Raw genomic sequence first — 25,742 nt, 5'->3', positions numbered from 1 at the left:
GCGAGGGGCGATGGGACATGTAGTCCTGGCTGTAGGAGCCATAGCGGGGTGTGGCCGCCGTGCGGAGCACGCCGGGAATTGTAGTCCCAAGCCCCCGGCGCCAGGCTCGTACTCCCAGAATGATCCCGGTCACTTCCGGTCACTCCCCGTGTGATCCCAGTCCCTCCTAGACACTTCCAGTATTACTGTAGTAATTTGCAGTATGTTCCCAGACAGTTCCAGTATGGTCACAGTATTACCCCAGCATAGGCTCAGCTGCTCCCAGTATGATCCCAGTTACTGCCAGCGTGGTTTCAGTTGCTCCTAGTGTAATTCCCAGTATGAACCCAGTTAATCCCAGTATGATGCCATTTGTCCCCAGTGTAGTTCCAGTTGCTACCAGTCACCTCCAGTATGGCTTCAGTCACTCCCAGATTCTCTAGATACTCCCAGGTTTAAGTTCCTGTGGATGTGTCACTTGGGGACACGGGCAGTGGTAGCCATGGCCGTGCTGAGGATGGGTGGGCTCAGGCATCTCCGAGAGTTTTCTACCTTCAGTGACTCTGGAGCTGTGAATCCCCAGGAGTGCCTAAAGTCACCTGCAGGCTCTGATTAAAATATTTTATATTAGGTGAAAAATTCTTAATTTTAGGTTAAAAGTTGTTAATTTTAGGTGAAAAGGTTTTAATTTTGGGCTAGAAATTGTTCATTTTAGGTGAAAGAGTCTTAATTTTAAATGAAAGGTTCTTAGTTTTATGTGAAAAATTCTTACTTTTAACTGAAGAGGTCCAACCATGGAAATACAGCAACAGGGATGGGGGAGATGGGAAAAACCTGACGCTCCCATAAAGGACAACTGTGGGTGGAAGGGAAATTTTGGGCAACAATGTCTCCTGTCCCCAGGGCGTCCCGTCTGCAGGTCCCTCGATGGCATGGCATTGACATTTCCTTGGATAAGATCAGGAGGATTTTATCATCCATAATATCTTTCCTGGGAAAAAATCAGGATGAAATCAGGATAAAACCAGGAGGCGTCAGCGTGCCAGGGCAGCCCCTTCCTGCTGAGGGTATCTGGGGTCGGGGGCCTCCCAGGAGGGAATTCAGGATTTCTGTGCTGGGATTCTGGGTGGGAGCTGCCTCTGGGTGGGAAGGACGGGCTGCAGGTGAGGGATCCCCACTCCAAGTAAGGCAAAACCCATCTCCAGCCTGGAGCTGCTGAGGTGCCAGGCAGATCCTGGGGCTGTCAGAGCAATGGATGTGAGAGCAGCAGCAGATTTAAACCATGACTGATCCGTGCAGGCAGAGAACTGGGATTTATCCCTTCCCAATGTTGGAATGAGCCTGAATTGACTGCTGGAGGGGTTGTGGCTGCTCAGATTTGAGGGTTTATCCAGTGGTTCATCCCCTCCCTGATAAATCCGGTGTCTGGTTGTCACTGTGGATTTGTCTGGCTTCAGCTCCCAGAGAGTGAGACTTTTCCATCCTTCCTGCCTCGATTAAGAAGCTGTTTAATATTCCCCTGGAAGTACTTCCTCAGTGTCACCTTCAGTTTCCCAGGAAAGCTGAGCAGATTGTGCTCCTTAAATCTGCTGCTGAGGAACCAGGGAGAACTAGTGTTGCCCTGCCCAGGGCTGCTCCGAACCCCCTGGATTTTCAGTGTTCTCCTGAAAGACTGGTGGTGTAGAGTGATGGCCAGTTCTGGGGGTGCTGCTCTGGAAGCGGGATCCCCCTGCCCTGCCTGGGTGGTCCCAGGGGTCAGCAGGGTGGGGGCCCCCAGATAGCGACACCCAAAGGTGTCCCAGCCCCTTCCTGCAGCTCTGCTCCTGCTGGGGCTGGGGCGTGTGACGGGGGGCTCCGGCCACCTCCAGCACAGGAGGAACCAGGGCAGTGCCCGTCCCCTGGGCTGGCACTGCTGAGGCCTGAGATCAGTATTGGCCCCTCAAGACAAGAAAGACCCTGAGGGGCTGGAGCGTGTCCAGGGCAGGGAACGGAGCTGGGAAGGGGCTGGAGCCCCAGGAGCACCTGAAGGAGCTGGGAAAGGGGCTCAGCCTGGAGAAAAGGAGGCTCAGGGGGGACCTTGTGGCTCTGCACAACTCCCTGACAGGACAGGTGGGGGTCGAGCTCTGCTCCCAGGGAACAAGGGACAGGACAAGAGGGAAACAGCCTCAAGCCGTGCCAGAGGAGGTTTAGGTTGGATATTGGGGAAAACATTTTCATGAGAAGGGCTGCCCCACTGTGTGTCTGTCAGGGTTCATGGTCCCTTCCTTCTCTTCCCTCTTTACTCACCATTTCACCTTTCACAGTGTTTCTCCCTGTGGTCTCCCCCCATGACTAGGCTGAGCCCCCTCTTGTCCTGCTGGCTGAGCCCCCTCCTGTCCCACAGGCCTTGCTGGGATTGTTGACCCTGAGCTCTGTTCAGGACCTCCACAGTGCCCAAGGGGGTTTAATCCACCTTGCTCCATTTTCACCCTCTTTTCCCAAAGCCCACATATTTGCACAGTCCAGCTCCTCTGGGGTTGTGACCAGAGAGGGGTCGCAGAAGGATTCTGCCCTGGTGGGGCACTGGGGACACTGGGACACCACCCCAGACATGGATGTGCCCCCTGGAGTGTCCCTGGTTCCTGTGGAAGCAGCGCTGATGGGACCCACCCAGCCCAGCCCAGCCCAGAAGAGGATCCCGGGGCCCCTCAATGTGCAGGTGGACGCTCGTGGGAGCGGAACATGTCCCAGCTGTCACCAAAACCCATGGGGTGGTCTGAGATGGCCGACGGCACCGTGGTGGGTCACAGCAAGAGACACAGACAACCGTGGTCCTGGGAACTGTGGTCACCTTGCCAGCCAGCAGCCATCTCGTGTCCTTGGCACAGCGAGGGGCCGTGCAGTCCCCTTCCAGAAACTCCTGGGTGGGACGTTCTGCTCCTCTCTGCTCCACACCCAGAGCTGCCCAGAGCCACACAGCAGGGACACAGCAGGATGCTCCAGCCGCCGAGCAGTGGATTTTGGATTTGCCATTTGACAGCTGCATGGTGTGGATCTGGATGGGATTAATGGTGCAGCCAGTACCTCTATGCTCCAGAGTGAGATTAAAGAGCTGCAGCTATTCCAGGGAAAGCTGCTGGCTGATCCCCAGCCCAGAGAGGACAGTCCCTGTCACTGGAGGGTGACATTAAACACCTCCCTCCCCCCGAACCAATGCTGCCATGCAGCAAAGTGCCGATGGGTTTGGGAACAGGAGCCATCACTATGTTGGGTGTGCAGGAGGATGGGCAGCCCCAGCTCCCAGAGACAGATGAGTTTCCTGCTCCCCTTAGTCTGGGAAAGAGGAGCAGTGTCCCCAGCAGTGTCCCCCAGCTGTGCCCTCAGCTCTCCTGACAGAGAGGGCCCCACAGAAAGGAAGTCCCAGTTTTTATTCCAAGAGTGATCAAACACCTCAGAGTGTCCCCATACACTGAGAAGCCATAAAGCCCTGGAGAGCCCCCTGGGACCCCCATCTCTGCCCACTTTGCCCAGACACCGACTGAAGCTCAGCTGTGGGCCTTGGCCTCCCCTCAGCTCTGTTCTGGTGGTGCTGCTCCCCAGCCCTGCATCTTGGGTGGGCATTTGGAGTCTGCAGCAGGGACCCTCCTGCTGCCCCACATGGGGCTCTGGCACTGTCCGGTGTCATGGACTGATTTGGGTGGGAAGGGACCTTCACGCCCATCCTATTCCACCCCACTGCCATGGACACCATGGGTACCAGGGTGGCTGGTCTGGGGGTGGGGGCAGCAGCAGGAAAAGAAGGAGGAGGAGGAGGAAGAGGAAGAGAAGGAGGAGGAGATAGTAAAGGAGGTGGCAGCTCCTCCTGGCAGCGGCACCAGTTTGAGGCACTCACGAACTGCAGCGTCAGATGGAAGTGCTGCAGATGGAGCAGAGAAAGTTCAAGATCTGAGGGTGAAATCCATCCTAAAAAGCAGTTTACATCTCCAAGTGGCCTGTGTCTGCAGAGAGCAGGTGGTTGGCCATCCCTGCGGGAATGTTTGCTCCTGAAAGCCCCAGCTCGTCCCCACCTGCTCCTGCCTTTTCAGCATATTGAACTTCTCTCCTGGGTTTTCCCATCCCTGTGCTAAGCCCCAGCTCCATCTGTTTGCTCTGCTCCCTCTGCGCCTCTGCGACACTCCAGGACCCAGTTCTCCAGTGCTGGCCCCAGTGCTGACTGGGGGGTCCCGCTCCACAGGGGCTGGTGGGGACAGGGTCCCATCTGCGCAGGCTTGGGCTGGGCGATGCCCCATCCCAGTGTCCTGGCTCTCATCCCATCCCTGTGCCCTGTGTCCTGCTGGGTGGTGGGAGGTGGTGGGGACCCTTGGGATCCCCCGTGCTGGAGGATACTGGTGGCCCAAGGAGACTCAATATGTCGGCTCAGGGCGATCTGTAAATACCCGTGTGGGGGACGAGCAGCCGGGGCTGAGGCGGGGGGGCATTGCGCATCTCTGCTGGAGGAAAAGGAGGAAGAGGAGGAGAAGAGTGAGGAGGAGCAGGAGGCGAAGGAGGAGGAGGAGGGGGCAGGGGAGGTGGGGGTGGCCAGAGCCCACCTGTCAGGGGAAAGTCACCTCGACTCATCCATGCTGCTGCCTCAGCCAGGTGAGGGTGAGGGAGGGATGAGGGATGATGTCCCATCCCTCACCAGGGATAAATCCCAGAATCCCTAACTGAGAGGGTGATGTGGTGGAGGCTGCACGTGGGGTGTCTGGACATTCAAAGGTGCTGAAACAGAGACAATTTATAAATGTTCATGTGACAACTGATGGAGGGCAGGGTTTAGTGGGATACTGGAGAGAAATTCTTCCCTGTGAGGGTGGGGAAGCCCTGGCACAGGTTGCCCACAGAAGCTGTGGCTGTCCCATCCCTGAAAGTATTCAAGGCCAGGTTGGACGGGGTATGGAGCATCCTGGTCTGGTAGAAGGTGTCCCTGTCTGCAGCAGGGGGTGGAACTGCATGGGCTTTAAGGTCCCTTTCCACCCAAACCATTCTGGGATAATGATGATGATGATTGTGATGGTAGAAGATGGAGAAAAAGGCCATAAGCAAGGACCAAGAGACCCAAACAAAAAACAGGCTGGAGAAAGGCCATTGCAGAGCCGAACACTGTTGTGTTGCGGTGGTGGGATGGCCCTGCATAGCCCATGCGGATGTAATCCCCTCAGACACGTCAGGGAAGAGCCAGTCCCGCTCCTGCTGAGCAGAGCTGTGACTCATAGATCTTTCAAAGACCTTTGGAAGCCTTGGGGAGCATGCAGGTGGGTGTGTAGGCAGGGGGAGTATGCAGGTGAGGGGATCCTGGTGCTATAACAGTTACAGATTTTCTAAATGCTTTCAAGAAAACCCTCATAAAAGTTGTTGTCTAATAAACCCCTTCTCATGGTAGAGGTGGTTGGGATGCACTCAAGGAATCCCAGCAAGGCACAGGAGGGAGGGCGAGAGGGCAGGGAGGTGCTTCTCCCACCCACACACGCCAGCACCCACTGCTGAGTCGTAGAGGATTCCAGAGCTGGGAGGCATTTAGAAACTTCCCAGAGATCTCTCCTCCTCCTTCTCCTCCTTGTTGTCCTCTTCCTCCTTGTCTCCCTCCTTCTCCAACCCTTCCCACCATCACCCAGAGAAGGGCAGAGGGTGGGAACCAGCCCCCAGCTGCCCCCTGAGCCTCCCTGGCACTGAGGCATTGTCCCAGTGGGACTGAGGGAGAAATCCATTGCAATCTTGGTTCTCTCAGCTGCTCACCTTTTTTGTTCCTTTCTTCTGTCCCAAATTCCACTTTCTCATTTAATCTGCCAGGGCCCATGATCCTGTTTTTTTATGTTTCTCAGCCGTTTGGAAAATCTCAGCTAATCCCCAGTGATGCCCCAGTGAGCTCTGCTGGCTCCCATGGCACTGCCAGGGGCTGGCAGCCCTGCGCCCAGCCAGAGCCTTCCTGTGCCCCAGGTCACCCCATGCAAGCTGTTTTAGGGATGGGTACAACGGGAGGGATGTTATCAGCCCCTGCCCATCAGGCATCCCTGAGATGGTTGGACTGTCACCGTGGTGGGTCCCCTGGGTAGTTCCATCATCGTGTCAGCCCTCACCAGAGTGGCCTGGAGCAGCCTGTACTGAGCATACGAGCAGGGTGACAGCAGTCGGCCCTGTGGGCACAGGGTGACCAGCGAGGAGACCCCACCACAGTAGGGCAGCAGCTGGTGGGCACCCAGGAACTTCTTGGGATGGGTCATGTTCCACAGCCTCATTAATGACCTTGGGGTGATTAACGACGAAATCACCTCTGAAACGCAGCTGGAGGCAGGGCTGGCACAAGGGGGTCCCCAGGCTGGCTCAGGGGTCTCCAGGTTGGCACAGGGGGTTTCCAGGCCGGGGCGGGGGAATCCTCCCGTGCCCTGCAGGGCATGGACAGCCGCACAGCACCGGCGCTGCCGTCGGGGTGTCCCGGGGTGGCCGCGGTGGGGTGTTGAGGGACAGGAGCCGAGACTCGTACCCGGGCGAGGGCCGAGCAGGGGGCCAAGTGCCCCGCACTGGGGTGCCCGGCGGGCAGGGGCCGCGGCGGGGCGGCGCAGGGCCGGGCACTGACAGTCCTCCGCTCCCCCTCCTGGTCCCAGCTCCTCCCGCTCTGGGCCCCGGCCCCCCGCTCCCCTCCCGGATCCCAGTGCCCCCTCTCCCCCTCCCGAGTCCCGGTTCCGCTCCCTGCTCTCCCCATCTCGTTGCCCCCGCTCCCCGCCCGCCACGGGGACGGTCCCGCTGACGCGGGCGGGGCGGGGCGGAGCAGGCGGGAGGCGGTCGGGGGCGGCGGCGGAGCTCGGCGGACCCGCGGACGGACGCGGCTGCGGCCATGCAGCGGCTGCCCGGAGCCCCGCGCCGCTGACCGGCCCTGCCGCCGCCGCGATGAACTTCCCGGGCGGCGCCGGGCAGAGCCCCGGGCAGCAGCAGAGCCTGGCGGCGCCGGGCGGGCCGGTGCCCGTGCCCGTGCCCGGGCCCTCGGGGCCGCAGTCCGGCGGGCCGCCCCCGCCGCAGTTCGGGCTCTCCAACTCGGCCGCGATCCGTGCCGAAATCGGGCGCTTCGAGTCCGTGCACCCCAATATCTACGCGATCTACGACCTCATCGAGCGCGTGGAGGACCTGGCGCTGCAGAGCCAGATCCGCGAGCACGTCATCTCCATCGAGGGTGAGCACCGGGAACCGGGCACGGAACGGGTCACCGGGAACGGGGCACCGAGCCGGGCCATTGGTGCCGCCGCCTTTGTCCCCGCCGCCGCTGCACCTGCGCCCGCTGCCGCCCGCGGGGCCCGGCGGAGCCCGGCCCGGCCCTGCCCGCGGGACTGGGATCGGGATCGCGCCGGGCCCTGCAGCGGCGGGGCCGGGGGCGCGGGGGGCCGGGCGCGGCCTGCACGGGGCCGGGGCCTGTGGGCGCTGCGCCCCCGCCGCCGGCAGCGGGGCCGGGCACGACGGGGCTGCGGGGGCCGGGCGGGCCGGGAGGGAGGGAGCGAAGGGGACACACTCGTCAGCCGCCCCCACCCCGGGCTCGGCTCCGGCCCCGGCCCCACAGCGATGGTGGTCGCGGCCGGGCCTGCGCAGGGCCGGGGACTCCGCCCGCGGCCTCTGCCGGGAGCGGCGGGCGGGGGCGGGCGCTGGTCCGGCATCGGGGCGGGGGGGGGTCTGTACTCGGCATCGACGGGGAACGGGATCCGCCGGAGCCCGTTAACATTAGAAATGCAGAAAACTGCAGCCCGAGTCCCGGGAACCGGCAGTGAGGGGAGCGATGGAGCCGAGGAACTGCAGAGGAGCCGAGGGGCTGCGATGGAGCTGGGGGAGTGGGATGGGGCCGAGGGGCTGCGATGGAGCTGGGGGACCGCCATGGGTGAGGGACCGCGGTGCAGCCGATGGGCTGAGGTGAGGGAGAGGGACTGGGATGGATCTGGAGGCCAGGATGGGCGAAGGGCTGCGGTGGAGCCGGCAGGCTGCGGTGGAGCTGAGGGGAGGGGAAGGTTGATCGTGGTGTGCTGAGGCCCACTGCGGGCCGGCAGGCTCTGGCAGCCCCCCAGCCTAAGGGTCCCTCTGCCCTCGGTGAGCCCAAACCTCCAGGTTTCTGCAGCTGGCCCGCAGCAGGGAAGGCTGCAGGGCCGTGGGTGCCTTTGGTCTGTGTGAGGAGCCCCGGTCCAGCTTGGTGCCTGCCAAGCACAGCCGTTTCCCTGCCCTGGGTTTTGCTGTCCTTGCTTGGTGGTGGCAGCATGCTCAGCTCCGTTCCTGCTGCCTCACACCAGGAATGTCACTGCAGGGGCACACGAGGTGGTTTTGGGGAGTGGTGGCCCCGCTATAGGGGTGCTGGCCACCATGGTGATGCTGCATAGGAGAAGCAGCCTGGTTACTTCTCCAGAGGCCTGCATCCCACTTTGGTCCTTTTGGGTTTCTGTGGAAAGGATGGAAGGAAGACGGATTGTAAAAAGAGTCTGAAAGGCTGCATGGGTTGAGGGAATGTAAATCCCAGAATTTATCAGCCTCATGCTGCAAGGACAAAGGACACTCAATGGGGTCAAGACAGGGTGGGTGTAAAACCCTGGGCTGATGCTGGAGGGCCTTTCCACCTCTGTGGAGGTCTTCAGCCACAGAAAGCTGTTGGGTTGATGGAACTCGAGGAGAAGAGGAAAGGGACTCAGGCTGGATGGAGATGGGTGGGAGCACCAGACTGGCACAGGCCGTGGCAATGGCTCAGTCCGATACATTGGGGTCCCACCAGTCCAACTGGGGGAGTCGCGGTGGGCTGGTGGGGAAGGACTGTCTTGTGCCCATTCCCATGGGGCTTCTGCAGCTCTCCCTTGTTTGTGCCTCTGATGACAGCTGTGGTGGGAGTCCCGAGGTCACTGGTGACATGATCTGATCTTGTATGTGGCTCCTGCGCTGCGGGACAGAGGAGCTGCGAGCTGAGACATGGCAGGGCTATGCCTGAGGTGCTCCCAGGGTTGCCTCTGTGGGCAGAGCTGTCCTGGGCGCCGTGTCCCTGCCCCTTGTCCCTCTGCAGGGATGATGCTGAGCCGCCCGGGGTGCTGGGCGCCTGTCCCGTCCTGCGCCCCCAGCCGCGGCAGTGGGTGCTGGGCACGTTGGTGGGAGGCGCGCGTCTCTTAGCAACTCCTGTGGTGCGTGGTTCCTCCTGTTGCTCAGGAAGGTGTGAACACACACACCGGCCTCTTGTGCGCTGCTGAGGTGCTCAGGGCTTCCCAAAGCACCCTGTGTCTCCCAAAATGAGGGCTCAGGGGTGCCCTGCACCCAGCTGGCTGTGACACGTCTCACCTGGTGTCCACAGGGCTGTGAGATGGTGCCAGAGGCTGCATGTCCTCGGGGGCTTTGCCTGCTCAAGCCGCAGCTCCATCCTGTCTCCTCTGAGCCTTCCCTGTGGATCTGCAGCAGGAATCCCACAGATTTCCTTCTCTGGGCTGCATTCCCTTATTACCTGCCAGGCACTGGGATGAATCCTGATCCTGGTGAAATGTGTGCTGTGGTTGTACAGTTACCTGTGACCCGTTACCGGGTGTGTGTGGATGAATTAACAGGGGTTAATTAACGGCTGGAAGAGCCTTGCTGGAGATGTTATCGTTCGTGGAGTGTCTGGGTCTGGAAGGGAATTTCCTTCTAAACTGCAGGTTTGGGGCTTGATACAGAAATGTCTGGAAGAGGATTTTGTTTGTTGATGTTCCTGATCTGAAGATCAGAGTTGGTGACCGGGACGACGGCTCATGGTCTGAAAATCCATGACGGAAGTTGCCAGTGAAACCCCAAATTCAATTTCCTAACACTTGAGCACTGGATCTTGCAGGACTTGCTCATGTCCTCCTGCCAGATTGCTTTCCTGTAGGCAATTCCTTCATTTTTGAAAGGGAAAAGTTGAAGGCAGTACTGTGCTGCAGTGGGGCAGGGAGTCCAAACTGCCCACCCTCTGCCAGGGCCAGGGCTGCTGGTGTCCCTGTAGGGGTGTCACCACAAGGGTGTCACTGTTACAGCCATGCTGGCAGTGGAGTTAGGGGGCTTGGCAGGGCTGTACAGAACCGCGGGGAGGTCTGTGACAGTGTGGCACTGCCAGGAAGGGGAGTGGAGTGGGTGTTGGGGGACTGCTGCGGCCAGAGCCCTGCCAGGCCCCTGGACTTGGAGAACAAGCCTTTCCCAAGGAGTTTGAAGCCCACGATGGGGTGAGAGCCAGCTGCGCCTGCTCATGGGTCAGCATCAGTGGTGCCACTGTGGGAAGAAAGAGAAGTCTGCTCTGTTTTGGTCTCCTCCTTGAGTTGGAGCTTCATTCGGAGGTGATGGGGGCAGAGGGGCTGAGGGGCACTGGGGCTGGGGGAGATGGCAGGTTGGGCTGGTCACCAGCATCAGCTGCATCACAGGCAGGACCTGGAGTTTTTTGGTAGTTTCTAACCACCAAATTTGGACAGATTTTCAGGGGGCTTGCAAAAAGCGATTCCCTCATTCTAGGCTGCTTTCCTTGCCAAGTTGTGGAGACTGCTGCAAGCTGCTGAGTTCTATAAAAGATTTCATATCTGCATAAAGCAAAATGATACCAACCTGGGGCTGGTGCAGCCCCTGCTCACAGTAAATGTGACCTCCAACGTTGCGACTCTGGGACGGGCTACAGACAGAACCATATTAATAGAGTTTGTAATTAGAGCAGTAATTGCACAGTGCTAATTTCTTTCCTAGAAATGAACTTTGAGCAGTGACCAGAATGCAGGTTTGAGGAGGGCGAGTAATGCCTCTGGTGCAGAGGGTTACCTGAGGGACATGCAGGACAGGCTGAGAGTAGCATGGAACCATCACGGATCCATGGACAGATGGGAGAGACAGCACCAGCAAGATGGAATAGTGAAAGAAGATCATGATATGGGACTGAAGAGATGGTTACACAGAGGTTTTCTGGGTGTGTAAAGTGGTGAAGGCAGGAGGGAGAGGTAGAAGGGAGATAAGAAGTAGGAGAGATTCCCTCAACCGAGCTTTTGCCAAATGATGGGAATTTTCTTCTGACATTTGTGGTTGTGCACATGCCTTGCAGCCCACCTAAAGCTCAGCTCTCTGGGAGAGCTTGGAGAGGGTTTGTGCCATGGTGAGGACTCAGTGGCCAGGGAGCAGGACCAGGAATCTCTCTGTAGTCAGTTTTACCTGGAGCACATGGTTTTCCCTTTGTTGTCCTTCCTCACCTCTCCCACTCGCCTCTAAACCCATGTGGGTTCCTGTCTGCAGTTTAAGAAGCAGGATTAGTTTGGGAAAGCTCTCCTCTACAATTTCCAGCTGTTGCTGCTCTGGCAGAGGCTTGGGATGAGAGAAGCTCTGCAGAATGTCTGTGGTGGCTGGGAGCAGCCTGGATGTCCGTGACCTCCACAGCTGCTCTGCCGGGCAGGGGCTACCCCATTGCCGGCTCTCCATCAGGGCCTGGCTGTCGGCTGGGTGTGAGGCCAACACGGACCATTGGGTCACTTGGTGTAAATAGCCCATCCCAGGATTTTAGCCTTAAAAAATAAGGCCTCTGGCTAATGCCTTATTTTTTGGAGGTACAGCCCTGGGCCTCTCTGCCTCAGGAGTTTACTCCATCATAACCTGTCTTGCTGTCAATAATTGCTGTCATTTTTCCAGCTGGCATCTGGTGTTTTCTGCATTTCTCTCTGAGGAAGGACTGCTTTGATACTGTTTAAAGCCGCTTGTACCAGTTACTGAGGTTACTTTGCCATCTTTCTTTCTGATGAGTTAAATTGGCTGAACTTCATCATTCTGTTCAGTTCCAGCACAAGTCTTCCAGCTCCATGCTCCATCCTTCCCCAGCGTCTTTTGAAACTGGCTCCTGGTGTGCTGATTCACAAAGCAAACTGAGGCAGGAGTTGCCACTGATGCAGGGTCTTCTGGAGGAAGATGAGGACCCTCCTTGCTGGAGCCCTCCAGTCCTGCCAGGCTCGGGGAGCCCCGCACTGCCAGGCTGCACGCTGGGCTCGCCATGTCTTCGCTCTGCTGAATCAGCCTCGAGTAAATGACACCCTTTGGGAAGGAGAGCATTCTGCTTAGCCAGCTTTTTCTTGCTAATTCCATGACCTCTGCAGAGCTGCCCTGTTTATGTGTGCCTGTAGTTCCTGAGGGCTGGGAAACCACAGGCCATGGTGCTGGGGTGCTGTAGGGGGAGCTGCAAACTCCAAAGCCATCGGCGCATCCCTGCTCCAGGGCCGGAGCTGGGGATTCTGGGCAGCTGTGTGGCTCCTGCTGTACTGCCCCCTGCATTCAAGGCAAGGTTCCTCTGGCACTGTGGTCTCCAGATTTCCTGGAAGTTAAGGGCAAATCACAGAACCAGAGAATGGTTTGGGTCTCAGACCATGTTGTTCCACCCCCTGCCATGGGCAGGGACACCTTCCACTATCCCAGGTTGCCCCAAGCCCTGTCCAACCTGGCCTTGAGCACTTCCAGGGATGGGGCAGCTGCAGCTTCTGTGGGCAACCTGTGCCAGGGCCTCACCACCCTCACAGGGAAAAATTTCTTCCCAATATCCCATCTAACCCTGGTCTCTTGTCCATGGGAAGCCATTCCCCCTTGTCCTGTCACTCCAGTCCACTATCCAAAGTCCCTCTCCAGCTCTCCTGGAGCCTCTTTAGGCACTGGAAGGGGCTCTAAGGTCTCCAGAACCTTCTCTTCTCCACGTGAACAGCCCGGCCTGGTACCAGAGCAGAGGGGCTCCAGCTCTTGGAGCAGCTCCTGTTCTGATTGTGTGCTCTGTGTTGTTTGGGTGAGGAGGCTGTGGTCTCAGGGCTGACTCCCAGGAGAGGCTCCTAAGGGCTCCTAAGCCTGGCTGAGGCTGTTGGCAGGACTGGCACTGGTCAGCATCTCATGGCACCAGTGCCTGGCACGAGCAGCACAAGCAAAAGGATCTACCTGGAAAGAGTCCTGGAGCAGATTCTGATGTGACAGGAGACCCTGGCCCCCCAGGAGTGATGGCAAGAGCCAAAGCACAGCTGAAGGAGCCTTTAGCATGCTAAACAAATAAATCCTATGTTTTTACAGAGTTTTATGTTGTGGCCCAAGTCATCTGGAGGCATCTTTGCCAGGTGCAGCTCTCACCGTGCTGAGCTTACAGCTGGAGAATCTGGTCTTGGGGAAGAGTCAGAAAATCAGAAAAGGCCATTGCTTGATGCCCTGATCGATAGGAGTTGGGAGGGATGGTGAAACTGTAGCAGGAAGGCTGGAGGATGGTTCTGATGGCTGGAAGCTGAGCAGGATGGAATTGCAGGTGCTGTGCTGAGGGAGGTAAAGATTCTTGGTGCTCTGGGGGCAAGAACTTGGTACTGCAACTAAAGAGGAAAATCTGGGGATGTCAAGATACACGGGGGAAGATCAGGATTTGGAGGTGGGCTCAGGAGAGAATTGGGAATCTCTGTGGCTGCAGTTTCAGTTCCCTTGATCCAATACAGGCATAGTTGCTGCAGGCAGGGACAGTGCAGCTCTTCCCACTTGGCAGCTCCACCTACCCATCCCTGTGATCAGGAGCTGCTCTGGCAGGAGCCAGGCATGTGTTGGGTTTGGTTCAGTCAGTTCTCAGCTGCTCGTGGTGTGACCACGTGAATGCAGGTGGTGAGGAGGGGGAATGCATGGTCAGGTCTGGGGCAGGCAGAATAGCCCTGGATTGTGCTGATCCGAGCTGTGCTGATGGCAAAGCTCCGTGTGCCAGGTGTCCTGACCGTGGCAGCAGCACCAGCAGTACCTGGGGAGGAGCTGGGAGCCTGGTGCCCGTTCAGGGACACGCTCCAGGTGTTTGCCCAGACACTGGCTGGTCTCCCTGTGCTCGCTGTGGGTCGGTGTGATGTCAGTCCTTGCTGGCTCTCCGCCTTTCCAGCACAACTGTTGTGGGAAGTCCCGACATAACTCTTGTCCCAGCATAAACTCCAGATTTCTCAGGAGTTTCACAGCTTGGTTGCACAGAGCTTTTTCCAGTTTAGGGATGCTCTGCACTGACTGTTGCTCCAAGCAGCCATGTCCTGCTGACCCGGGCCTCTGTCAGAACAGGGGCAGCAGTGATCCTGTCTGCAGAGCTGCCTCTGTGCTGCATGTGGGGTGAGCCCTCGTGCATTCCCGCTGTGCTTGGGCTGGAGTTGCCAGGCTCTCTGGGAGTACCCGGTGGGAGTGGTGTGAGTGGGGCCAGCTTTGGGCAGTTGACTGTGAGTCACTCATCTGCCATTCGTTTTCAGGAGCTTTCCCAAAGATGCTGACAGAGCATGTCCCCTGTCTGCATAGACACCTTCCAGTGTTGGGCACTGCTGGACTCTCACCTCCTCTGGAATCTCACTGAGATGGGAATGTAAGGCATGGTTGCATCCAGGCTGGTTGTTCTGAGCTAGTGATGGGACTTTTGCTTAATTTGAGTGGCCAAATTAGATCTAAATGATGTCTGATCTGGTCCTAAACTGTGTTTCCAGCTGGGCTGGCTGACATGGGATGGTCCTACACTGGGGAATACTGGGTGCTCTGGTACCTGGGGCAATAGGGTACAGCCTTTGGGCTAAAGTCCCCTCGTAGCTGGCATGGATGTGGGGGGAGTAGGCAGTGGCCACATGGTCTGGAGGAGCTGGCACGGTAGCCTGGCTGCTGGCAATTGAGGGATGCAAGAGCTGCCCCAGCCTGTGATCGGAGCTCAGCACCTTGATGGGCATCTCGGCAGTACCACAATGCCCTTATCACATCCCTCCCTGTCAGGAGGAGGCCTTTTCTCCTTGTTATCCTGCCTTCCTGCTTTGGCATCAGATTTTTTTTTTTTAAGTTGTTCTCCAAGACTTCCTGCAAGTTGTTATCTCCCTGTGCAGCAGCTGCAGGGATTGGGAATCCATGTCTGTTGTGTTTCTGCCTGCAGTGCCCTTCATGGAAGAGACACCTGTCGTCTCACTCCTGCTGCCTCCCGCAGCTCTGGGCAGCACTGGGAGCACGGATCCCATGGGTGCCTATTCAGGTGGATTTCCTGAAGTGGTGTAGTGAGTGCAAGAAATCTTCTGGGGCAAGAAAGGTAAAAATTAAGATAATTGTAGCTGCTTCCCTACTGGAAGGAGGTTTGTGTGATTATGACCTGTTGTGTGCCTGCTTACCTCTCCTGCCTCAGTGACTTTCAGACCTGCTGTCCAGTTACAACCAAACCTTGCTGCTTCTGAATTCCCATAAATCCTAAGGAAATAGATTTCCAGACAGAGCAGAGCACCCCAGCTTGTGGCATGCAGAGGGAAAGGGATGTTTGCATCTGTCCCGGGTGTCTGGCTGCAGTGGGGCTGCATGTCCACTCTGGAAGCCCTGGCTGTGAGTCACTGGGGAATTCCTGCCTGGAGTCATGTGTGAGATCTGGTTCTGGCCATGTGATCTATGTGATGAAATCCACTCCGGCCTCAGGGCTCTGTGCCACGCTCCCAGCTGCTGCATGTGGAATCCTGGCTGGGTCCTGCTGGTCGCGGAGTCCCAGGGGTGGGAGCTGCTGACTGCGGGTTGCCTTGGTGGCCAGCGTGGGCTGTTGGCCCTGGCTCCCGCAGTGGGCGCAGTGCTCACTGGCTCCTGCTCTTGATTTTGGGCATTTACCCCAGCAATGACTCCTGTGGTAGGGAAAAGGGGTCTGACCTTCAGAGAGGGACTTTGAGCAAGGGACTGGAGTGACAAGACAAGGGGGAATTTGTCTTCCCATGCATGGGATATTGGGAAGAAATTTTTCCCTGTGGGGGTGGTGAGGCCCTGGCACAGGTTGCTTAAAATGGTTGTGGCTGCCTCATCCCTGGAAGTGTTCAAGGCCAGGTTGGATGGGCCTTGGAGCAACCTGGGATAGTGGAAGGTGTCCCTGGCCATGGCATGGGTGGGACTGGGTGGGCTTTAAGGTCCTTTTCCACTTGAACCATTTGGTGTTTCTATGATCAGCCTCTGGTAAGTGCTGTCCATCCCCAGTGTCTGGAGGATCGAGCGAGGCTGGAGGAGCACACACCCATGCAGGATGCCACACTGGCGGCAGGTGGCCAAGGCCAGTGCAGTTCCTGGTGGGAGGTGGGTGCCGCAGGGCTGATGGTGCCGTGGCCCTTCCACTCGGGAGCAGTTTGGTGGGAGAAGCTTTTCCTCATCCTGGTTTTTCACTGCAGTCAGCCCTTGCAGCCTCACCTCGTCAGGTCCTGTGTATGGGAGCACAGGACAGGGCCGACCTTGCTGTGGAGGGCTTGGAGTTGACTTAAAAGTGAGAGGCAGGTGCTGATGAGCACATGGGGGAGCTTTGTCAGGACATGGAGCTCCCAGGTCAGCCACCTCACCTTGGATGATTTGGGTGTTCCTGGCGGGCACAGAGCTTGGGGGAGCTTTGAGGAGCTCTTTGGAAGAGGAGAATAAAGTGATTTCAGGTGGTTTACATAGAGCTTTTCCAACATGAAGCACAAACAGAAGGAAGCAGGGAGGTGTTTGCTGGAATTCAGCCGCTGGGGAGCGGAGCTTCTGCCAGGGTTTGGGAGGGAGATAGTGGAGGAAGGATGGTTGTTATGGAATGAGGCATTTGGGAGGAGGAAGACACGCAGCTCGCGGTTGACGTGACAGAAGAGGAGGGCCCAGAGGGGGATTCAGAGGAAGCATTCGCCTGCTGAAGAGAGAGGTTAGGGAAATAATTCCAGTAGCAGCAATGTTGTGACTGAATAGGGATGAGGTAGGATTTTATGGGTTATAGGCACTTTTGGGGAAAAGGGGCAGTAGTAGTCAATGCAGAGTGGATGCTGGGGGCCTTTGGCTGTGTGGCCAGGGGACAAGGAGGTTTCAGGGACTGGAGCTCATGTAGCTCTGCAGGGGTTTAGGGACAGCCAGGATGAGAGGTGAGGAGAGGGAAAGGAGGATCCATGAACTCTCACTGTCTGAGTCATGTCCTCGAGTCCCAGACAGGGTCTGAGTGACGTCCCTCATCCCTGAGCAGCAAGGGCTTGGGGGCAGATGGGACAAAGCTGGGATTAGCAGCAGTTCTCTTTAATCATGTGGACCTTGGGCTTGTGGTGCACACTTGAAATGCTGGAGGGGAAAAGAAGCTGAGACTTCATTTTGGACAGGAGACAGTCCAGGAATAGAAAAGCAGAACTATGAATCATCACACAGAGCTGAGGGATGGCGTTAAATTAAAGGCTGGCTGGAGGAAGCGTGGAAGAAGAAGTGAAGGTGCTATGGGCAGAGCCATGTGAGACACCCAAAAAACAGCAACACTGGAGGTGGAGAGTGAGGATGGTCTGTCTGAGGCCGGTGAAAAAAGCTGTAGAGAATCAGGAGGAGAACAAAGAGGATAAAAGAATTGCTGGGATCAACGAGGACAAACTGTTGTGGCCAGTTTGGTTCCTGAGAGAGGAGCTGCAGGGTCCAGAAGAGCCCAGAATCTGCAGGTGAGGCAGGAACAACCTTGTGCAGTCCCCTGGTGAGACAGAAAACAGAGATCCTGGGGTGGGGATGTCTGTCCTCCTGGGAAATGAAGGCCTGTCAGTGACATCAGACACCTACCTTCCCAGGAGACTGGAGAGAATTTGGAGAGAGGTGGATTTGGTGCATGGACTGTTGGATGGGTGAGGAATTGCATAGATGGCCGCATCTAAAGGTTTATGGTCAGTGGCCAAATGGAAACCAGTAATGAACACTGTCCACCCTGGGACCAGTACTGGTTAATATCTTTATTAATGACACAGACAGTGGCACTGAGTGCACTCTTGGTGTGTGTGCAGGTGACACAAAGCTGGGGGGTGCAGGTGACAAGCTGGAGGGCAGGAATGGCATCCAGAGGGGCCCTGAGAGAGGAATGGGCCCATGGGACCCTCATAAAGTGCCCAGTGCAAGGCCCTGCACCTGGTTCTGGCCAATCTGCTGTACCAGTACAGTCTGGGGCACCTTTCACTATCCCAGGGTGCTGCAAGCTCTGCCCAACCTCGTCTTGGGCACTTCCAGGGATGGAGCAGCCACAGCTTTTCTAGGCACCCTCTGCCGGAGCCTCACCACCATCACAGGGAAGAATTTAACCCCAATATCTAATCTAAATCTCCTCTTTTAGTTTAAAACTATCACCCCTTGGTCTGTCACTGTCTGCCCATGTAAAACATCTGACATTACATTTTTTACTGGAAGTTTCAGTGAGTCCTGTGGCCTCTGCCTGTGCTGATCTCCTCTTTGCTCTTAGTCGTGGAAACTTACACAAAGGGGCTTAACCTCCCCCTGTCCTCAGCATCATTCCTCAGTGTCTTCTCTGTCCCCTGTGGAACAGGCCAAGCCTTCCTGTGTCCTTATGTTGGTCGCTGAGGTACCTGGGATTCGCCTCTTGATTCTGCTGTTTGTCACTGGTCACCTCTCACTCTTTGTGTAGCTGCTCTGGGCTCAGACTAGGGTGCTGCTGCCACTCCCTTATTTTTATCCTTATTAATCTGGCCTCATTTCCAGTTTCCTTGTGCATGCCTTCCCGTGCCAAGCCTGGTATGGAGCTTGGGTGAGCCAAGCTGGTCTCCTACCACACTGGTTTCCTCTGCACTGGGATGATATCTGTGTGTGCCATCACTGCTGCTTCAGGGACCCAACAGCTTTTTGTAATCTTTTTTTAGTTTTCTCTTTTTCTTTTTTCCTTGTGGATTTGCTTCCAGTAAGATCTTGCCTGTGGAGTTTGGTAATCGTAGAATTCCGTAATGGTTTGGGTTGAAAGGGACCTTAAAGCTCATCCAGTTCCACCCCCTGCCCTAGGCAAGGACATCTTCCATAAGAGGAGGTTGCTCCAAGTCGTGTTCAACCTGGCCTTGGACACTTCCAGGGACGGGGAGTCCACAGCCTCTCTGGGCAATAGCTGCCTTGGTGGAGTCTCTGCAGTTTGCTGTCCTTCCTCCCACAGACTGTAAGAGCTTGTGGACAGTCTTTCCTGCTCTGCCTCCTCCCATCAGCTTGCCTCAGAGGGTCAGCTGAAAGATGCTCTGGTAGACTGCAAGAGGTGGAAATTGAGTTGGAGAGAGTCTAAGAGAAAATCGAGGACAAAATGACACGTGGCCTGGTACAAGTGAGAAATGGGCATGGGAGGAGGTGCCCAGCCCCTTTGCAGGGCTGGGAGTGGATTTTTGGGGAAGGGATTGCACAAGGTGATGAGGTGTTCGGGGAGCTCTGATGGTGAGAGGTGAGGGGTAGACCTAAATATTCCTCTTGGAAGAGAAAATGCCTAAATGTGTGTTGGGTTTAGTCAGCTGGTTTGCAGGCTCTGTGGGTTTGTGGGCTTTGGTTTCAAACAAACTTTGATACTGGAGTGTCTGTTCCATTGCTGGCCATGTATTGTGAACTAATAAATGGTATCATCGTCCCCCTGCTCAGTTTAACTGCACTGCCATCCAGGCAGGTTGGGAAGTACTTTGTCCAGCTGGAAAGGTCTTGGTTCCCCCATTCCTGGAGGTCTTCACACCCTCCCGGGGCAACAATTGAAGGGAGCCCAACCAGTGCTTCTTCAGTCGGTTGTTCCAGTCATTAATTCCTCCAGCTGCTGATAGTTCCCGTTTAATTCCCAATTTGCATTCATCTGTTTTAAAGTTCATTTTCTCACTTGTTTCTTTAGATTGGACTAAATAAAACTTTGTTACCTGAATGTTATTCCCTGAGAAGTTTACTGTTAACTTCATCATCAGTTATCTCTTGATGTTCTTTCTGGGAAGTAAATCGCATAATGCTCATTAAAAGTCTCTTCATGAGTTCATTTCCTGTGGTCTTCAAAGAGTTTTTATGGCTCTTCCTTACACAGTGTTCTTAAAATGAAAATCATCAGATTATAGGCAGTGCGCTCCCACTTGACCCAGCCATAGTTCCATGAACTGTAAATCCAGTTTCTTTCTCTGCTGGCTGCTCTTTTTCATGAAATCCCAGAGTGGTTTGGGTTGGGAGGAACCTTAAAGGTCATCTGTGGTCTGTGTTTATTAGAGCTCTGTTGTCTGGCGTATCCATCCACCGCCTCCTGATGGTTGATGATGTGAATCCACACCGATGGTTCCTGGTCACCCAGTCATTTCTCCTGTGTTGCAAACACCACAAAAGGATGTGGTCTGGGGTTTGGGGCTGGGGGATCTGAATGTCCCAGCATTCCTGGCATTTGCCACTTCACCTCTCTTGGACCTGGCATAATAAAAGTGTTTTCCCAATTGTCTGAAGCTTCCCAACATCACTGGTAAGGCTCCAGGTGTCACTGGAGTCCTCTTACTGGTTGACGTGGATCTCTGGCTGTTCTGAGCCTGGTCCTGCTGTGTTTATTGTAAATGACTTTGCGAAGTGATGGTTTATAGAGGGAGTGAGTGTTCTATGAGAATGGGTTACATGGTCATCGAAACATTGGCGCACTTGTTTATGTCATGGAACCATGGATCACTTCGGGCTGCAAGGACCTTCAAGGTCGTCCAGTCAAACCCTGTGTCAGCAACACCTGAACCACCTGGAGGAGTGGGATCAGCTGTCACATGAATTGTTGTTTAAAAACATCCAGTTCCATTGACTCCATCCCCTTCCCAGGGACTGGCGTCAGCAAGGGCTGCTGGGGGGGGTATGAGGTCACTTTGCTCTGTTCCAGCCATTCCTGAATAGCTCTGTTATTTCAATATTTATTAAAAATTAGCATGAGCAGGAGTGTGAGCTCACTCTTCCTCGCTCTTCCTCACACCATTGCATTCAGGTCGTTTGTGCCTTTAAATTAGTTCCATTTTTTAATGACGTTTTTAAAATTGTTTCTGCTAATGGTTTTGCCATTCTACATTTGTGTTTGCTCTTCCTGAGTGTTTGTGTCAGCGCCTCTGGTGCCGTCTGTGCGAGGCCCAGCAGACCCCTGCCCCTGGACGTGCTCTGGGAGCGAGCCATGCCTCCCTGCGCGGGTCCGTGCTCCACACAGCCGCTTCCTGCTGCTCTCAGCATTGTTAGAGACTCGTTTTCCTGAAGGCTTCAACTTCCTACACCATTTTTGATGCTTCCTGCTTTCAAGATTGCATTGACATCTGTTTCCTCCTCTTTCTTCTTACTTCTTACCCTTTTTTGGGCAGTTTGGATGTCACTCACCTCCAGGTGGGTACAGGAGTTATAGCCGAATTGTTGTTGTGGTGTTTTTGTGAGGTGTTGGCATTTGGGCTGTCTGATCAATTGTGGAAGTGTAAAAACCCAAACCACAGCAAAAGCCCCGAACTGGGGCTTAGAATCCTGGAATGGTTTGGGTTGGAAGGGACCTTACATCCCGTTCCATTCTACCCCCTTGCCATGGTCAGGGACACTTTCCACTGGACCAGGTTGCTCCAAGCCGTGTCCAACCTTGTCGTGGACACTTCCAGGGATGGTTCAGCCACAGCTGCTCTGGGAAAACCCTGGTTGCCCTGCTTTCCTCTCCAGGTGTCGGGTCCTGCTGCTGCTCCCCCATTGTCCTGGCTCCCGCTGTGCCCATGGCTGTGTCTGGTGGGCTCCTCACAGTGCTGGCCCTCGTGCTGCGTCCCCTTCTCTCCTTGAGCTAGTTCTGCTGGTCCCAGAGTGCAGCAGCGCTGCCAGATTTAGGTGGCTCACTAAAATAAGTGCAGTTAGTGAGAATTTGGGTTACTTTATTACTGAAGTAGGTGCTAGGCGGCTTTCTCCAGGTGAGGAGGGTGCAGTGGTCAGACGGACAGGGCAGGTCCGGTCCCCTCAGTCCCCCTGCACCAAATGACATGCCCCTGTGCCCTGGCCATGTGGATGCGGCGCTTGGGAACACAGGGGTGGCGTTGGCAGTGCTGGGGGAACACTTGGACTTGATGGTCTCTGAGGGTTTTTCCAACCTTAATGATTGTGTGATTCCATGACAAGCTCTGCTTCTGGCACAGCCTGGCCGTCAGGCTGCCCCATGCCTAGGGCAGGGGATGTTGAGGCTGACGAGTGGGTGGGCATGTGGGGCACGGGGTGAGCCCTAGGCTGGGCACCAGGGCCAGCAGGGCAGTGGCAGCTGGGGTCAGGCTGAGAGCTCACCTGATCTGCGGCGATGAGGGCCCCACAGCAGGGCCACCGGTGTGTCTGGGGACAGGCACGGCACCCCTGCTCAGTGTCCTGGGAGCACCACTGGCGGACTGGGAGCCCCCTGCCCCATGCCACTGCCAGGTCTGTGCTCTGCCCGGTGCCAGGACCTCGGCGAGCCGCCGGCAGCAGCACATCTGTGAGCAAACCTGCAGCTGGAGCTGCTGTGGCTGCATGTGCTGGCCAGCAGCCGTGTCCGAGGTGAGTCACCGGCCACGCTGTGACTCAGCCGCAGCCTCTGCTGTGCCGCTGGCTCTGGCACCTGAGTCACTGCGCTGTCAGGCCCCCAGCCCTGGATGGGCAGGCTGCAGGCAAGATTGGGAAGGACAGAGTGAGGAGTCCAGGTGGAGCTGTGACATGGGGGGTCCCAGCATGGGCGTGGGGGGAGCCTGGGTCAGTGTGATCCTGCTGGGTGTCCTGCAGCACGTCCCCTCCACAGCAGCTCCCCAGTTCCATGTGTGACACGGAGCAGCAGCAGGGCCACCTGTGCGACATGAGGAACTCGGGTGGGTGACTGCAGGGGTCAGGGTGCTCACAGTGGCTCTTCCCTGCTGGTACCTGTCTGTACAGGTAGTCTGGGCAGGCAGGTGTGTGCAGCTGTGCCCCAGGTAGTTCTCTACAGAGGCTGGAGGAGAGTCTGGCCTGGAGCGCACCCTGCTTTCATGGGAGATCATCTGCAGAAGTAGTCAGCCCTGGAACCTTGCCAGCCTGAGGGTGGGGATGGCTCCTCGTGTGCTCCTGCTGGAGTAGGCACTTGCTGTGTCCCACAAGACTCCAGTGTAGAAGGTGACATCCTTCCAGCTGCCCCAGGTCTGAGCTCTCGGAGCTGGGTTGGAATTTTCTGCGTGTGGGAAGCTGCTCTCCTCGAGGTTGGACATCAGTGTCCAGACCTGCAGGAAGGGCTTTAGGAGTGTGTCTGTAATCATGGCAGGAGTGTGGCTCATGACCAGGTGTCCATTATCTTCCAGGCATGGGCAGGGCAGTGGAATGCACGTGCCATGGAAAACTCCTCTCCATCAGCACGTTGCCCACTGTCTGACTGTTGGTCTGTGTGATAGTACAAGATCAGAGCTGGGCTGAGCAATTTCAGCCCTTGGATTGGGTGTAACAGCCTGGGGAGGCCCGGGCCCATCAGCTAATGGTCCTGCTGACCACAGTGGGGCCAAGGTATGGAGCACATGGTGGGGATTTTGGGCAGTGACCTCTCAAAGTGGACCCCTGGCTGGAAAGAAGGCAGAGGGGCAGCTCTTCTCTCCTCTTCTGGGAGATGTGTCTATGTTAGCTGAGGGCTTCCTGGGTAGAGGGAGCTCCCCTCAACAGCTTTGCTGGTACTCCTGGGGTTGCAGTTTACATTGTGGTGTTCTGCAGACCCAGGATGCGAGTCTGGGGAGTCCCATGGTGCTGCCAGGTCCTTCCCAGCTTTGCTTTCAGGAAAGACTCATGGCTGCACTGTGGAGTGACGAGAGTGGGGTGGGACAGGGTACCCTGTGCCAGTGATGGTAATTAGCACCTTGGCTCCACACTGTCCTTGGGCTGACCAGAAGCACTGTGGCACTTCGCTGTGTCAGGGAAAGGGCCTGCCCTGGGAGGCACTGGACCGGTGCTCCCCGTAGTGCTTGGAGCTGTCCTGTAATTCCCTGAGTGACTCACGAGCCCATAAAGCCTTTTTCTGCTGCTGAGGCATTGGGGAAGCCTTGGTCAGCAGGATCACTGTGTGTGCTCCAGGATCAGCTCTGATGGACAAGTTGGCACTGGACTGAGCCACCATGAGTCGTGAGCTTCCATCCCCTGATGCACTGACATGGGAGGCTCTCTGGAAACCCACCTGGCTGTTGAAGGAAGCAGGAGCAAACACCTGAGCGAGGCTGGCCTTGGCACTGGGGTGCAGGACAATGGTGTGGGCAAGCTCCGTCTCCTCTCCTGGCACTGGGGCGGGAGTGTGACAGGTTTAACAGTTAAATTCCCAATGTTGGTAATTGTCGTTCCTTTGAAGTCTCTAATTCTGCTGTTTCCATGGAAATAGAATGATCTTGTGATTAAGATGTGAGGCTGAGGTGGCAGCTCTCTGGTCCTTCAGAGCTTCAGGTCCTTGTTTGCTCCCATGATGGTGTCTCTCTTTGAGAGGAGGCATACACCTGCCCTTACATGGCAGTCTGGGTTCCTGCCTTCAGAAAGGTGTCTAGAAGCCCTGCCTTGTCCCAGGGATCCTGGCAGAACCTCCTCAGGTGCATCGAGCGATGGTATTGCTCGTTCTGAGTCGACTTTGTGAGTTGTCCTCTATGGAAGCTGCGGGATCCAGAAGTGGGGGAGTTGGCTCATGCGGTGTCAGGGATGGAGGTGACATCACCTGAGTCTGCTCCCCCAGGCTCCTCGTCATCATCATCGGTCTCAGGCTGAAGTAGGAGTGATAAGTAGGTTGGGTGACTTGGGCACTAGAAGTGCTGATTTCTCTCCGTGCTGTGGGAGGGCCGAGGGTGCTGGATCAGATCCGGAAACTGTAAACCGCAGATGGCTGGAGTTCAGCTTGAGAGGAGGAGGAGGAAGAGTTGTGATGGGACCCACTTTAATTCTGGCACCCTCCTGTGCAGGGTGGTGGTGCCAAGGGGACATGGGGCTGGTGGGGCTCAGCAGGGCCTCTCCCTGCAGAGCTGCCCAGGGAAACTGGGCTCTGCAGAGCAGATCCATTCTCAGGAGGCTGGGGAACTGGGATGTGCAGCCCACCATTCCCAGGTTCTCAAGCTCTCGTATCTGGCTACTTGGCATTTCTCCTGTTTCCCTGTCTCAGGTAATGCCTTGGAGGAAAATCCCACAGTCGCCATGGTCATAGAACCCAGAACCTTCTGGGGGTTGGAAGGAACCTTAAATCTCATCTCGTCCCATGCCCTGCCATGAGCAGGGATATCTTCCGCTAGACTGGGTTGCTCCAAGCGCCATCCAACCTGGCCTTGAACACTTCCAGGGGTGGGTAGCCACAGCTTCTGTGGGAAATGTTTTCACAGAGTTGTTGAGAATAACCCCAAGATTTCATCTGAGAAATACTGGAGATGCAGGAAACACTTGCTGGGCCCCAAGCAGAGCCCACTGTGGCTTGGCAGATCAAAGTCTAGAGCACTGGGCTCCAGCCTGGAGCTGGGAGGTTGATCAGCTCTTCAATCCCTCACTCAAAGCTGGAAAAATGTACAGCGTTGGCCAAGCTGCCTTGTTTTTCCCCAGCCAGCTTTTGGGAAGTGTCTGAATTGCTTTTGCTGAAACTTCTATAAATACCATCCCGATGCAGTGAGCGAGCATGGAAAATGTTGGTGGGAATGTGGGTTTGGCAGCCCTGGGCCTCGGCGCTGCGGGGACGGTGTGACAGCCCCAGCCATGGCGCTGCCAGCGGCTCGGCGTGCGCACCGGGGGGCGTGGGGAGAGGGGGGCAAGGGGCCCCTCCTTGTGCTGCTGCCAAAGGGGCTCCAGGGGCTCCTTTGCCCCCTGCCCGCCCTATGCTGCTGCCCCACTGTGCGTGGGCTGGCTGTGCCCTTCCTGCTCCCAGGAAGCCATTCCCGAGCCCAAAGCTGCGTCTCGTGTTTCTGTAGCCTCACATGGAGCTTTTGTCCTTGGGTTTGGCCAATCGTCCTCTGAGTGCGTGTTCGCTGAGTGCCGCTGCAGCCCTGATGAGACATTTCACACTGATGCTTTATGTGAAAAAATCTCCTGTTTTGGACCTGCCTAATTGGATGTGATGTCCCCAAGTTTCT

General features: G+C 56.4%; 1 protein-coding gene across 2 annotated transcripts in view; it reads left to right on the top strand.

Moving 5' to 3' along the window:
- The first annotated feature begins 6,791 nt into the window (after positions 1–6,791).
- Positions 6,792–25,742, top strand: part of AGAP3 (ArfGAP with GTPase domain, ankyrin repeat and PH domain 3) — a 111,359-nt gene continuing 92,408 nt past the window's right edge. Inside the window, exon 1 of one of the 2 annotated variants that reach the window (XM_048293736.1) lies at positions 6,792–7,162. In XM_048293736.1, coding sequence (XP_048149693.1) covers positions 6,883–7,162 — 280 coding nt within the window. In that variant the 5' untranslated portion in view covers positions 6,792–6,882. The remainder of the gene's footprint in view (positions 7,163–25,742) is intronic. The other variant, XM_048293817.1, reaches the window with a different exon arrangement.

Source organism: Corvus hawaiiensis, chromosome 1, assembly GCF_020740725.1.
Source record: "Corvus hawaiiensis isolate bCorHaw1 chromosome 1, bCorHaw1.pri.cur, whole genome shotgun sequence".
NCBI lineage: Eukaryota > Metazoa > Chordata > Aves > Passeriformes > Corvidae > Corvus > Corvus hawaiiensis.
This window is presented reverse-complemented; position numbering and strand designations above follow the sequence as displayed.